At 58.2% G+C, this 15,244-nt stretch overlaps 1 protein-coding gene across 1 annotated transcript in view; it reads left to right on the top strand.

Annotated features, from left to right (window-relative positions):
* Positions 1-15,244, top strand: part of ABR (ABR activator of RhoGEF and GTPase) — a 112,727-nt gene that overhangs the window by 66,796 nt on the left and 30,687 nt on the right. Inside the window, exons 10-15 of the mRNA XM_045299962.1 lie at positions 3,220-3,342; positions 3,677-3,752; positions 4,859-4,963; positions 5,888-5,962; positions 9,487-9,584; positions 9,846-9,977. Of these exons, the coding sequence (XP_045155897.1) occupies positions 3,220-3,342; positions 3,677-3,752; positions 4,859-4,963; positions 5,888-5,962; positions 9,487-9,584; positions 9,846-9,977 (609 nt within the window). The remainder of the gene's footprint in view (positions 1-3,219; positions 3,343-3,676; positions 3,753-4,858; positions 4,964-5,887; positions 5,963-9,486; positions 9,585-9,845; positions 9,978-15,244) is intronic.

Here is a 15,244-nt window from a genome sequence, read left to right as displayed (position 1 = left end):
CCTCGGGTTTCCAATGCTGTCAGTCTTGACGGAAGCTGATGCCCACCTCTTTCTCCAGCGCACTGACCGGTGGGTTCGGACCACCGGCCTTTTGCTTAGCAGCCAAGTGCTTTAACCCTTATGCCCCAGGCCGCCTGTTTTAATGATGCTGAATGGAAACCCCATGTTCGGCTCTCTCCTTCCCAGTGCCACGTGAACTCCAAGGAGGGCGCTGTTCCCTTCCGTTCTATGTCCCTGGTACTTGTCCCAGCGTCATCAAATCTCTTCCCACGCTGAGAAGCCCTGTCCTAGGTAGTCTCCCCAATGGTAACTGTGAGGCGTGCTGGGTGGCATCGTGGGTTAACCACAAGATCATCGGCAGTTCAAGCCAACCAGCTGCTCCTCGGGAGAAAGATGAGGCATCCTTCTATTGCTATACAGATTTATAGACTCACAGGCCCACCGGGGCAGTTCTACCCTGTCCTGTAAGGTTGCTGTCGGTCAGAATTGACTACCCAGCAGTGAGGTTCTTTGGAGAAATCTTTATCAGAGTAGACAGCTTCGTCTTTCTTCCACAGGACGGCTGGTGGAATTGAGCCCCGGACCCTGAGGTTATCAGCCCGGCACACACACACATATTAAATAAGAGCTTAGAGCACAAGTGTTGAGAAATGCATGGCTTCTGAGGATGCCTTTCAACCCAGAACATCTTTCTCTGGAGAGAGGCATGGAGAGGAGGGCCACAGGGTATGCTCAGGGGTGTTTAGGCCAGGGGATGTACCCAGGACAGAGGGTCTGTCTGGGGAAGCAGCTCTCCAGAGCCTGTTGGTCTCTCTGGCTCATGGTCCTGTTTCAGGCCTGGGGGGCGGACAGGTTTTGTGCTAACAGAAGGCTGGCTCTCCTGAAAGCGGCCTCCTGCCCCAGGGGTGCAAATGTGGCCCTTCTGTGCAGCCAAACCAGTGCTCACTGAACTCTGCTGGCTGCTGTGCCCCCGGGGCCCCTGGGCCCCCGGAGGAGGGAAGCAGGCAAGCCTGGGACTGACAACAGCATGACAGGGGCACAGGAGACCCCAAAGCCGTTCTCCCAGTCAGAAATAGTAATGATAGGCTCTTTTAATTCAATTTTTTTTAAAGAAAAGATTTTCTAATTTCCAGTGTAGCGTTGGCTTGCCGTAACAAGAAACGCTCACAGCACTCAAAGTGTGTGGGCCGGACAGCAGGGCTGCTCTTTTCCTCTGCCATAGATGAGCAGTTTTCCATCCACCTTCGCAGCTCTGCTGTGCTAAACCCACCCGTTGTTATGGATTGGGGGCGCCCCGAGCACTCCGGAGGAGAGCTGTACTCCGTCAGGGTTCTAGTGACTATGGTTCTAGATGGACAGAGACCACCAGGCTTTTCTTTCTGGGGCTTCTGGTGGGACTCAAATCCCCAACCTTCTGGTTGGTAGTCTAGCACATTTGTGGTTGGCATCCGCCAGGGGCTCTGTGCTGCTGCTGCACCCCCTACCCTCCACCCCCAAACCCAGTGCTGTGGAGGTAGCCGCCATCCCCACTCACGGCAGGCCACCACTCCTGCGTGTTCTGGGACCGTCACTCTTTCTGGGAGCAGGCCCTGGTCTCTCCCTCGCAGAGCGGCCAATGGGTCTGAGCTGCCCGCCTTGGGGTGAGTGGCCCTGCAGTTGGCTCTTTGGGTCAGCAGGGTGCATTCATTTATCTTTATTATTTTTATTTTACTGTGTTTTATCTTTTTGTTAAAAGATCATTTTACTGGGGGCTCTTACAGCTCTTATAACAATCCATACATCAATTGTATCAAGCGTATTTGTATATATGTGGCCAGCATTCTCTTCTAGACATTTACTTTCTATGATGCCTTCTATCCGCTCCTCCTTAAGCCCCCTCCCCCGCCAACATCTATATTTTAATAAGGAGGCCAAATGACGTGTGCTGTTTTTCGATGAAAACCTGTCGCTAAAGAGTGCCCCAGAGTGCCCTCCGGGTTGGGCAGATTGGAACAGCGCCATTGTCTCTGTGCTCAGCGGCACGCGCATGGCTGTTTAGCTTGTTGCTGGTTCTTTCTGACTGCGGTAATCCCACGGCACTGCTGGTCTCTCTGTGCTCCGTTCCCTGTGAGGAGGGAGGCCCTGGTGGAAGGTCTCTGCCCGGAACCGCCAGGCTCCCCGCCCCTCGGAAGAGGTTGCCTGGGGCGATGCTTCCCCGGCAGTGGCTGAGAGTGTCACAACCCTGGCTGTAACACTTATACTCCGTCCCTAAGTCAAAGCCGCCTGCAGAGGCGCGTGCCCCCTGACGTGCTGGAGCCCAGCACGGGGACTGAGGCAGACAGAGAGCGCCTCTACGGGAAGAGGAGGCGTCCTTTTCAAAGCAGTACCCACGTGGCTGTGACCCAGCAACTCCACTCCCAGGCTTGTCCCCCAAAGGACTTGAGAGCCAGGCACTCAGGGGCCTGCACGACAGCCTTCCCTGTAGCAGGACTCACGGTGTTCCGAGTCGGGAACCACCTAGGACAGATGGCCGGAGACCGCAGTGCGAGATCTGGCACCACCCGCAGAGGACGTTCTGATGCGTGCTGACGTGGATGGACCAGGGGCACCTTAGGCTGAGAATAGAAGGCAGGCACCAAAGCGCCACTCTGGATGACCTCACGTCCCTGAAATAGCCAGAATGGGCAAGTGGGGAGAGACAGCTGGGGCAGGTGGGAAGAAGAAGTGGGGGCCTTGCTTCAGGGCACTCCTACGAGTGTTTGGTAGGAGTGGTGAGAAATGTGGACACTGGATTGTAGCACAGTATGGCGATGCCATTATTGCCACTGTGCACGTAGAAGCAAGTAGCTGGAGCAGCAGATGTTTATCCGGAACATACTGTATATACTCAAGTATAAGCCAACCCAAATATCAGCCAAGGCACCTAATTTTACCACAAAAAAACCGCATTAAAAATGTGCTGGAAAAACTCGGCTTATCCACAAGTATATGTGGTACGTATCATCTGTGCACGTCATCAGAATAAGACAAAACAGACACAGGTACTTGGGAAATTGGAGGCGAATGGTACCTGGAAGAGCGGCAACGCAGGCACCGAGAGGGTGGAGGGTGGGCTGGCCGGACAGCAGGGTGAGAGGGACCCTGGAACCCAGCGTTGGGAGACTGTGTACCAGGCCTTGGGGCTTGGCAAGGGAGCACCGTCCTCAGACCCACTAGTGAGAGCAGCCCCTTCTCCTGCAGAAAGCCAACAAGGGGCAGGGCCGGGCCATCGAGCGCCTGAAAAAGAAGATGTTTGAGAACGAGTTCTTGCTGCTGCTCAATTCGCCTACCATCCCGTTTCGGATCCACAATCGGAATGGAAAGGTCAGGAATGGCCGGGTGGGACACAAGCAGCCCCTTTCGTTGGTTCCAGGGCTGCCCACTCAATGGCTCCCTCCCTCCCACTCACCCCAATCCCCACTGGGCCCCAGTTCTAGACTCCTCTACCCCCTGGTGTGCAGCCACTGCCCTCTGCTGGCTATCACCGGCACTGCCGTTTTTGTTGCTTCACTCCCCACTGGAAGGAAGCATCTCTAAGCCCCGGACTGATGGCGCTGTGTGTGGGGTGGTGGCAATGAGGGAGGAGGGGGGACAGGATCCAGGAGTAGGTTTGGTGTCACCATGGTCACCCCACTGAACTCTTCCCGCCTCTTTTCAGAGCTACCTGTTCTTACTGTCCTCGGACTATGAGAGGTCGGAGTGGAGAGAAGCAATTCAGAAACTGCAGAAGAAGGGTATCCATCCCCCCCACCCCCCTCCTCCTCTGCCTGCCCTGACCGGGGATGGGAGCCAGGGGTGGACATTCATGATTATGCTTTTTGATTCTCACAGTCACGTAGCAAGGTGTCAGGGGAGGTGACCCTTCATTGACTGAGGCACAGCGAAGTTTAGTGTTTTGCTTAAAGCGTGCAATGAACCAGCATTCGGACTGTGTCGGGGTGAGGGGGCCCCAACACTCGAAGGTGTCCTCAGGACCGACTTTGCAATTGTGGAAAATATTAAAGACAGACAGACAGCAGGGCACAGGGGCTCCTCGTCCCATGTCAGGACTGAGAGCGTGAATGTATTTTCCAGTGGGTGTATATAATGGGGCTTATAGATCTTTCATTAGGCGTGCATGTCATACAGCTAACATCCGACATGATCAGTAGGTAATATAAGCAGGTAATGCAGCAAACAAGCAATCAGATGAGTCAGCATCTTGACCTAGTGATAGTTTACCTCGAACCCCCCTGAGCCTTCCCCAGGGGGAGTAATCTCTGATCAGTATCAATCAGCAAGAGATGTCAAGATAGAGTTTGCAGCATTTTACGGTGGGCTGGCTCTAGAACCTGATGACTTTTATCTCCAGATCACCTTTTGGCATGGTGAATTAGCCGACACAGAAATGATTCATCTTCTGCAGCAGCTCCTTTATGACAGCTCCTTTATGGGGGGTGTTGGAGGGACTGTGTCCAGTCATGGCAATACAGATTAAGACTTATTTATATCTCATCACCGTGAGAGTCTTCCCCCACCAGAGTCGGATCTCCAGACCGCCCCAGAATTACAAGCATGGATGGTTTAGCTGCGTTACATTCTCATCCAGTCTCCTGCATGAGGCTGTTCAGTTTCTCTCTTACTCACACGCCTGTCGTTCCTCGACACAACTGTTCCCACCCTCACTCCTCGGAGAGCAGCCACGATGGTCCCCATGTGCGTGTCTACAAGGCTTTCAACCCCGCCACCAAAACAGATCCCTCCCTAGAGCCAAGCTGTGTTGTGGAGCAGCCCCCAAAGAAAACCAGCGGGTCTTAGTGGACCTCTGATGGTATTCTGCTTTTGTGGGCTCTTTCTGCAGACCTCCAGGCCTTTGTGCTGAGCTCGGTGGAACTCCAGGTGCTCACGGGGTCCTGCTTCAAACTGAGGACTGTACATAACATCCCGGTCACCAGCAATAAAGATGGTAAGATCCGGGAACCCAGGTTGTCCGACCAGCTGGTCCGGGGCCTTGCTGGTGCCCTTCCATAAGTACACAGCTGGTGGCCTGACTGCAGATGGCTAAGCTCTGCTCAGCTGGGCGGGGGGGCACTCGGTACTCAGGTCTCCGGAGCTTGATGGGGATCATTTCCCAGTGAAGTTTGAGCCCCCGCCCTGACATGGCTCCCCCAACTTCTTCCTGCCCTCCTGGGCACTGGGACCCCATTGTTCCTGTGTTGTGAGGCAGTCAGATAATGGCGGTCTTTGCTCCCAGAGGATGGGGCAGTGGGGTGAGGCCAGATGGACGGGAGTAGTGTGTGAGCAACAGGGCCAGGAGGTTGCTGAGACGAGACTGTGGAAGGCCTTGCGTGCCGCGCAAGGGAATTAGGCGTTCATGCTGTACGCCGGGGGACGCTGTGGTGGTTTTGAGCTGCTGGGAGTCGTGACCAGGGCTGGGAACTGACTCCAGTTGCCCACCATGCTGGGGAAGGAGCCCACTCTGGAGGCAAGCTCTTCTGGTACATGGAGGTCCTGTAACGTCCCTGGTGCCCGAGCCGGGACCAAACAGCACCAGCTCACCTAAGTGCAGGGCCGGTTGTACTGGCTCATGTTCACTCTGAAAGCCTGGGTCAGGGAGGGCAGCCAGGGTCCAAGCAGGATTCAGAGGGGGCAGGGAAGGGGTCCCTGGAGAAGGAAATGAATGAAGCCCCTAGCCCAGGAAGCCCGGTGTGGCCTGGAGGTCCAGGAGGTGATCGGCTTTGGAAACGTTTTCATCTGGCCACCAGGTGGTGCTGTCGGATCATCTACCTCCCCGACAACCTGGGCTGGGGCTGGGGATGCAGGTGGTTGGAAAGCACCCCTCATGCCCCACCCCACCCACCGCTGCCCTGGGGGCTTTCCTTTCCTGCAGACGACGAATCTCCGGGACTCTACGGCTTCCTTCACGTGATCGTCCACTCAGCCAAAGGGTTTAAACAGTCAGCCAGTAAGTGCCACCAGCTGACCAGAGAGGTCGGGCGGGCCATTCAGTGCAAGGTCCTATGTACCTGTTAGGTGGGGTCTCCCACTGCCCACCTCTCCTCACCTGCACCCCGCTTCCCAGGCCTGGGCCCTGCCTGCAAGCCTCCACATACTGGGCATGCTCCCAAAGACCAGGAAATGGCTCTTCTTGGCAGGGGGATCTTCCTTGCTACTGTCTCCCCCCCACCTCCTCCCACCCCCAGGTATCTCGACTGTAGTCCCACATCTGCCCTTTACACGCCATGTGACCCTGGGCAGGTTTCTTGACCTCTCCGAGCCTCCTCCTCCTCCATCAAAGGCAGTCACGCCTGTCAGCACTGTCCAGAGAGCAGGGTGAACCATGACTGTGTGAAACCCCAGCGCGCCCCGGCCCCCACCCCCACCGACCTTTTCCCTAGCCCCCCCTTGCTCGTTACCCACTAACTGTACACATTGCTTTTTTTTTTTTTACTTCTTATTGTAGTTTGGGTAAGAGTTTACAGAGCACATTATTTTGCTATTCAACTTAGACACATTCTGTTTGGTGGCATTGGTTAGATCTGGATGTAAGAACACTCCCCTCCCTTCCCTCTGGGCCCTGTTCCTTCTCACCCTTTTTTCCAGCGCCCGGGGCTTTTGGTTGGGTCAGGTGCTACCCTCAGATGGTTGTGGAGAATAGTTCTCCCTGGTGTGGTTGTGCACATTATACAACAGAAACAAAAACAACAACAACAACAAAAACCAGAAACAAACTCGCAGAGTGACCCACGGTGCAGGGCAGAGCTGCCCCTGTGGGTTTCTGAGACGGTAACTCTTTGCGGGAGTAGAAAGCCTCATCTTTCTCCATCAGAGCGGCGGGGGGTTTTGAACTGTCCACCTTTCAGTTAGTGGTTCAATGCATAACCCACTACACCAGAGCATCTCTTTGCTTTATAGGCTGAGGGGTGGGTTCAGCTCCAGGTCTGAAAGGTGTTCTTAAGGGCCACGATCCCAGGGGTTCCATCTCAGACCAGTAAGTGTGGTCCTTTTTTGTGATTTTGAATTTCGCGTTACATTTTTCTCCCACTCTGTCCAGCACCTTCTGTGATGATCCTGATCAGAGCAGTGGGTCGTGGGAGCCGGCCACCATCTGGTTCTTCAGGTCTCAGAGACTGTACGATGTATGGTCCATTAGTCCTTTGGACTAATTATCTCCTTCAGTCTCTGAAATCTGTACCTTGTTTAATGTTTCACAAAATATGATTATATTTCGTTTTTATTTACATAGGGCTTGGTGAGGGGCCTAGACAGCTTTTACTTTCTACCATCCGCCAGGTGAGGAAACCGAGTCAGAGAGATGCAAGGATCAGATACCCAGGGCTCCTGATTCCTCTCCTCTCAGCCCTCCCTTCCCACTCCCTTTTTCCCCCTCCAGTGGGGAAGAAGTTGTGACTGTGGTCCACAGTCGTTCAGTACGCATGATGAGCACCAGGGTAAACCAGCCTCCCCCCTCTGTTCCCCTCACACCTGGCAGCCCAAGGTTACCGCCCCTGCTGTGCCGGCTGGTAGATTATTATAGTCTGTCTCCCCACCTGTGAGTTCCCTGAGGGTGGGGTTGCGCCTCCTTTATCTCTGTGTGGATGGGGGCTCAGAGCCACTGAGTGAAGTCGCTCGTTTACCGCAGGCCTCCTGGGTGCCTGGGCACCTTACTGGGTACTGGAGAGAAAGGGAACGCGGGCAGCAGGTGGCCAGAGCCTTGGCCTGTTTGAAGCCTTTTCCGGCTCAGCATTTCTCTGGTCTTCCTGGCACTCCTCTAAGGGCGCTGGTCCCATCCCCACGTGACACGCGAGAACCCGAGGTTAGGCTCGAGTGATTTGTCCTTGGCTCACACATGGGGACACCCATGCCTTCTGACAACAGAGCCCAAGCTTGTTCCTTTAAGAAGTATGACCAGGGCCCCCTGGACCTCCCCCCATCCCTACCCCCAGCCTCCTGGGTTTTTTGGGGGGTGGGGGTGCTGCCTTAGGGGCTGCAGGCCATACCTCAGCCTGTGGTCACCTGGTGAGATGAGCCACCACACACCCCCAAGATGCTGGATGCCTGGCCCCACTCCCTCCATCTGCTTCCGGTTGACTGGGGACCGCCCTTGAGAAGCAGGCCTGCCTGGGGGGAGCATCCCACTCCCCAGAGCAGGTGTTCCATCTCAGGTCAGGTGGTTAGAAATGGGCCTGGGCTCTCCCTCGGCCTCTGGATGTCTTTCGTTCATGCCAGCCCTGACCCTCCCAAGAGTTCCTTCAGATTTGGGGCACCAGTCCATCTGGGCTACCACCCTCCACCACGGCCTGGTGTCCATTACATCACAGAGGAAGGAGCTGTGTGGCACGGCGCGTAGGGCGGCTGCCCAGGTTCCCTGGCTAAGCAGAAGAAGCGGGCTTAGGCCCAGAGAGCCCGGCTCTAAAAACCTTTCTTTTAGCCCCGGGCCTCCTAGATGACACTAGGGGACCCCTGCACTTCACTCCCGCCGTCTCCCAGCCTCTGACCCATGTGCTGCCACTCTAGCAGAGACAGGCCTGTGGGGTTGGGTACCAGTCACTGTTAACCTGCCCATGGCCCTGGCTCCCATGTACCCGTGCGTCTGCTCAGCATTGCACCCAGCTAAGACCCCTCAGGGTCAGCTCTGCTCCCTCCTGTGTTGGGCGGCTGGGAGCTGGGTGGCCTGTGCCCCATGTCTGCCCTCTGCCCCCTGGTCCCCGTGAATCACACTGCAGTGCCCTGCAGTGACCCCTCCCCTCCTCTCCCCATCCTCTTGGGAAACCACCTTGGGAGCTCGTTTGGGGCGGGGGCTGCAAGGCTGTGTCTCCCCCACCACCACCATCAAGGGAGTGTGCAGGCTTGCAGGGGCCCCAGTGGCCCCAGGGCTAGTCCCATTGGTGGGGTCTGTGGGTAGAGAAAAGAAGGCGTTCAGCCTTAAAGGACGCAGAGACAGACACTCAGGAACGCCCCAGCCCCACACCAGCTAGCTACCCAGAGCTCAACTTGAGCCGAGGCCAGAGCTTTGCACTCTCGTCCCAACAGTGCCCCAGGCTCTGGTCTGGGACCCAGGACTCCCCACAGGAGGAGAACCTGCCTGGTGCTCATGTTGTCCCGGCAGGAGGCGTGGCAGGGAGCAAGGGCAGAGGGTCTTGGGGCTACCAGCTGTGAACGGCAAAAGGAAACCAGAAGGAAGCTTTGCAGTGGGGCAGGGGCCTCTCTGGCTATCACAGAGATCTGGGGTCACTCAGCCAGAGGCCAAGCCTGCACCATGCCCTTTAGTGACGTGACCTCAAATACCAGCGAAAAGCCGCAGCTTCCTCCAGTTCTCTGGCCCGGGAAGGCCTGGGTTGGGCAGAGGTCAAGGCTGGGGAGGTGGGTGCCAGCCAGGGAGGCTGGGGGGTGGGCAGAGCGTAGGGAGGGGCTGGGATGTTAGGAAGGAGAGGCTCTGTCCCTGAACCTCACTCTGGCTGGGTGTCTCCACCCGCCCTCCCCCTACAGACCTGTACTGCACCCTGGAGGTGGATTCCTTCGGCTATTTTGTCAGCAAAGCCAAGACCAGGGTATTCCGGGACACGACGGAGCCCAAATGGGACGAGGTAAGTGCAAGGGGCAACTGGGGTCCTGCCCACTGAGGATGGCCATGCCTGCTGACTGGGCTTCCATGCCCACTAACCCACGGGCCCTGCACTCCCTGTTTGCTCGGCCTCTGATGGCAGCATTGTCTCAGCTCAGGCCCCCTTAGGCCACTGCCTGGCGGCCGCTGGGAACCCCAGTTTGCCTTGTAGCTGACCCTCCAGGCAGGAAGCTGTGGGCGCCGGCCCCAGAGACTCAGGACCCTCGGCCCCGTCTTTCTGCAGGAGTTTGAGATCGAACTGGAAGGCTCGCAGTCCCTGAGGATCTTGTGCTACGAGAAGTGCTACGACAAGACGAAGGTCAACAAGGACAACAACGAGATTGTGGACAAGATCATGGGCAAAGGGCAGATCCAGGTAAGGGTCCCGGGGACCAAAGTGAGGCTGGAGTTGCTGCTAGGAGGTGATGCCTGTTAGGAAGGAGCCCTTCCTCCATGCCGGCCCGTCCCGGCAACTGGTGACTTGGGTTTAAAGCCGGTTTGAGAAAAGTTTGGTTTTCTGCTGGCCAGAGGCTCACGTGTGGGTCTGCTCCAGGTGTGTGTGTGTGTGTGTGTGTGTGTGTGTGTGTGTGTGTGTGTTTCTCTGGGCTCTCACCTGCCGGTGGGTTGGTACCATTTTCCTTGAACACTGTGTTGATAAGCGTCTGCTATTGGCATGGGAGGAAGTGTGGGGCTCGCTCCAGTCTTGCCATCCAGCTGGAAGGGGCTCAAATCCAGCTGAGGCCCTGGGATGGAGGTGGGGGACGGCCGTGACTGCTCTGAGGCCCACACTGGGTGTTCCTCCTCTGTGTTGGGCGTACACTGGGTGAGGGCCACTTCTCTGGGCCTCGGCTGCGTTCTCTGTGCAGCAAGTGTCCATGGGGGAAAGGGCGCTGTCCGCAGCCTGGGTCTTCAGAGCAGGCTTTGTCTGGCATTGACTCCGGCTGCTGTTCATCCGTCGGGAGGGCCCGGGCCTCGGGGGTAAGGAGGTGGCATTGGCATGGAGCTGTGCACGTGAGTGGCCTGCCTTGGGAGTGGCTTCTGTGAGCAGATCCAGGAGGGCCGCACCGGGGCTTGGGCCACAGGCAGCAGGAGCCGTGCTGGCCTGGTCACAGCCGGCCGGCTGCAGGCTGTCCTTCCAGGAAAGTGTTCGTCTGCGATGCCGTGTTGAGACTGCCACTGGACAGCTGGCTCTTTCTTTGTCGTCACGTCTCCTGTGGACGGGGGGCGGGTGTGGACAGAGCGCACCGTCAGCTTTCCGCTCGGCAGTTGAGACGCGTTTTGTCTCCATCCATTGCCGTCCACTCGCCTTCCTGGATCCCACGGCCCCCCGTCTTGCCTGTTTCCAGCCCCTTCGCCTCTCCCACCCCTCGGCACTGTGTCCTTGGGTCAGTGCTGCCCAGGTAGCTGGCTCATGACGGGTGCCTGTGATGGCATTGCCCCTTGGGGACCCGTGTGGGCCTCCTGCTCCCTGCGCCTGTCTCAGGTTCCAGTGTTTGAAGAGGGAGGGTGTGCCCACTGGGGTGGAGGGGGCACTGGCCACCTGCCTCGGGTCGCCCTGCACTCCTGAGCACGCCGATGCTGTGGGACCTGCGCTGTTGCCAGGGAGACTGTTGCTGAGCAACCACCAGCGAGTCCTTCAGGAGTTAGGAAACGGGGGCTGACAGAAAGAACTCTTTACATTTGCAGTCAGGAACCTTCTCTCCGCGGGGACAGGAGCTCCACCTCCACCTGTGGGCTGAGCAGAGGCAAGGTCGGGGCCCACTCTGCCCCAGGAGACCCCCAGTCAAGAGACATGATTGGCCCACCCTCCCTGGGCCATGGTGACCATGGAATGGAAGGAGTTAAAGGGGCGTCTGGGCAGCCAGCTCAGTGGGCCTGGTAGGCCCTCAGCACCGGCATGTCCTGCTCTGTGGTGCCCGCTCTCGCCTCCGGCCAGCCCCGGGTCTTGGAGACAGGAGCAGAGGGAGGCCAGGCTGAAAAGGAAGTGTGTCCATGTTTCACTTCGTGGGACGTGGAAGGCCTGGGAGTTGGCATGGGTAGAAACACAGAGCTGCCCCCTGACCTGAGCCTATGAGTCAGAGTCTGTGGGGGGGCTTTGAGGTTCTCCCAAGGCTCGGCTCCCCAAAGGCACAGCTCTTTGCCCTCAGCCACAGTGGGGCCGACCAGCTGCCTGACAGATCTGGAGGACATGGACCTGCCCTCCCAGGGGTGCTGCCCAGTGTCCCATGTAATTGCCCTCTAAGGAGCCCCCGAGGGTGGCCGGACTCAGGGTGGGGGCCTGTGGAAACAGCTCCCATGTGCCCGGGCCCATCAGTCGGATGGCCCGTCCCCACAGCTCTGTCCTGCCTCCCCTCCACTGCGTGCACTTGGAAAAGGGTTGACCGCAGCCTCTGGGTCTTGGATCTGCGGTGGGGGCATGGGCCTGGGGTCTTCTGGTGGCCTAAAGAGAATGCAGGAGGAAGAAGCCCACCCAGAGACTCCCTAGGGACCCGTTTCCTAAGCACCAGAGGGTTTTGCCGGGTCTGCTGGGGGTGGGAGGGCAGAGGGGCAGCCTTTGGTGACAAATGACAGCACTAACGTTCTCGCATGCAAACAGCCTTGCAAGGACAGTGACTTCCCGTTGTACAAACGAGGACACTGCGGTCATGGGTGGAAACACCTTGGCCCAGGCGCCCTGCTGACAGTGTGCAGGACAGGACTTGGTCCTGGGTCCTGTGGCCCACATCTTTGTTACCAGGGGTGTCCCAGCCTGGGTGGAGGACTAGTGGCCTGGAGAAGGGGCCGGCCAGGGTGGTCAGCCCCAGTGTCCTTCCTTATGGTGGAAGGTGAGCCTCTGGTTTCCTGTGGCTGGAGGGGGTCCTTCCTGTTACTTCTGAGCAGGGTCACGCCGCCCAGCGCACCTGGGGTGACGCACCATGAGCCCGTGTGCAAGAGAGCAAGGGGGGAGAGGGTGCTGGTGCACCCAGCCACCCTGAGAGGCACGGGACCTGGCCTCCGATGGACTGTCAGATTCGAAAGGCACACGCATCGTCCAGAGTGTTGACATGCCAAGCTGCTGGGCAGTGTGCACTGTGGCGGGGGGTTATTCTACTGGTATTGTGACTCACCACAAAGTGTTGCCTGCTGTGATAGTAGAGGGCACTCGGTGACCGCCACCAGGGACCGGAGCAGAGCCTGTCATCCCATAGTGCCAGGCCGCCGGGCGTGAGAGCAGCTGGCACCTGCCTGCCCCGAGAGGACAGCGGGGGATAGGGATGTCATCAGCCACAGCTGTGAGCTCAGCCTTGTGCTAATGGAACCCTGGTGCTGGTGCTGCTAAGGGACAAGGGCTGGGAACCACTAGGTTGGTGGTTCAAACCCCCTCAGCCCTCTGCAGGAGCAAGATGAGGCGGCCTGCCCCTGTAAAACCTCACCCACTCTGAAACCCTTCATAGGCTCACCGCGGGCCGAAATCGATGGGATGGCAGCGGGGTTCTGTGCTAGATGTGTCCCCTTGTTCTCTTGGGGGGGCCTTCCCAGTGTCCTCAGGGGGGCCGGGGGTGCTGTCGCCCTTGTTCAGATAAGGAAGCTGGGGCTCTAAGGGAGTCAGGGATCCTGGTCAGGGCTGCTGGCAGCCCGGGAGCAGGGGAGCCGGGATTTGAACCAGGGCAGCTCCATGCCCTCCCTCCTGGCAGCTGTGCTGCTCCCCACGGTCCGTGAGGAATGAGGTGGAAGGGTGTGCCGGAGCCCTGCAGGCAGCCGGCGTCAGGGAGGCGGCCCAGCGCGCGGGGCCTGAGCCCTGGGTGTCTTCCATTAGCTAAGTGCCACGCTGGAATGAGAACGGCAACACGCCGTGAAGAGCAGCCACAGTCGCAGCCACCCTCCTCCCTCCTCCCTCCCTCCCTCCCTCCCAGCCTGCCTTTCCCTTCCTCAGGTGTGCACATTTTCAGTGCTGTGTCAATCATAGCGGACACCGTGTGTATTTATTGGTGGTTTATTATCCCAAATCTACCCCCCCTTGGTCCCCTAGGGCTGTGGGTGGTCTTTGTCATGATCTTCCTGGATCAGATGATTAGAAACGCTATGTCAATCGAGTGGAGGCTCGGTGTGGTTCTGGAAAGTGGGCAGGCCTGCATCCGAAGAAAGGAGTCGGGCAGCAGGGCGGGGGTACGAATGGCCTTGCCAGGGTAGGGAGGTAGGAATGCCCCAGGGGTGGGGTGTCTGGGAGATGAGGCACCCCCTGGCCTGCTGCTGAGGGGCCAGGCGGGCAGAGGCGGTGGGAGCAGCACCAGGAGGAAGGTGGAGACTACGAAGGACGGAGGTGGAGCCACAGTGTTTGCGGCCAGGACCCAGCCCTCTGCCGCAGAGTGGATTCAGTCCGACCCTCGGGGAACCGGAGGACGGAGACGGCCCCGTCTTCCCCCTGCAGAGCCGCTTGGGGGGTTCAGTGGCCCTAGGGGTTTGCGGCCGACTGCTGAATGCGCTGCACCACCGGGCCTCCTTTCAAGCCCCCAAACCATCTCCCTGTCACCGAGGTGGGGCTGACTCTACGGGAGTCGTATCTCCACGGGAGACGAGCAGCTGGGTTCTGAACTGCCGAGCTCTCGATCGCTGCACCAGCAGGGAAGGGGTCCTACAGACAGCAAACAGTTGCCATCAGCATCTAGTCCATCCTGCCTCGGAGCGACCCCGCGGGCCGTGTGCGGAGTAGACGGGGCTCCCAAGAGTGGTTTTTAGGGCTGTGACCTTTTGGAAGCAGGTCGCCAGGCCTTTCTTCTGAGGCTCCTCTGGGCAGGCTCCAACCCCCCACCTTTTGGTCGGTGGTTGAGCACGCCACTGTTTGTACCACCCGGGCATTCGAGAAGGGATCCTAGAGGCCATTGGATTCCCTCCTCTGCTTGTAGGACGAAGGACAGTGAGGCCAGAGAGGGTGAATGCTGTGCAGATGAAGTACTGGTAAAACTGTTTAAAAAATATAAAGGGGGTGGGGGTCAGTGATATGGCTGTGGGATCCCTCAGTATTCTGTGTCCCACCCCAGGTGGTCCCACCTGGCCAGCTACTAGAGGAAGGAGGGAATGAAAGTGCCCTTTGCTGGGGCTGGGGCTTGGGTGTCCATCTGTGGCTGTCAGAAGTCTTGTCCTTTGTCTCAGGACACATGAAGCAGAAGACCCGTCCTCCTTGGCTGGCCCCCTTCTCCTCCTCCTGACCCAGGGAGCATGGCCCCCAGCTTCTCTCTTGGGCCCCTCCTCCTCGCCACCCTTCACTCAGGTCACAGCAAAGCAAGGAGGGTTTCCTGGTCCCCAGGGAGTCTCGCTTGTTTGTCCCCATCCATTTGTCACTCCAGGCTCCAGATGTGCTGGCCCTGCTGGGACTGAGCCCTGGATGAGTAGCATGTTCCCAGGGCCCGGCCCTTCTTGGCTGGTTGGGCCAGCTCCCCCTGTGAGCCCCACAGTTCAGCCCTGCCACTGACCCCAGACTGGACAGGGTGAGAGACCACAGCACTACCTAAGCAGAGGAGCCCTCTCCTCCCCTGCACCCCCCACTCCCAGCTTAGCCACAGCCAGGGGCAGGGGAATGACAGCTTCACTTCCCCAGGAGCCTCAGAAGGGGCCAAAAACCCAAGGGCGGGAGTGACTGTGTGAGTGAGTGAGTGAGTGAGTGAG

The sequence above is a fragment of the Echinops telfairi genome, unplaced genomic scaffold, assembly GCF_000313985.2.
Source record: "Echinops telfairi isolate 266 unplaced genomic scaffold, ASM31398v2 ScPeMD7_7458;HRSCAF=8496, whole genome shotgun sequence".
NCBI classification, from domain to species: domain Eukaryota; kingdom Metazoa; phylum Chordata; class Mammalia; order Afrosoricida; family Tenrecidae; genus Echinops; species Echinops telfairi.
The sequence above is the reverse complement of the archived record's forward strand: the minus strand, read 5'-3'. Positions and strand labels throughout refer to the sequence as shown.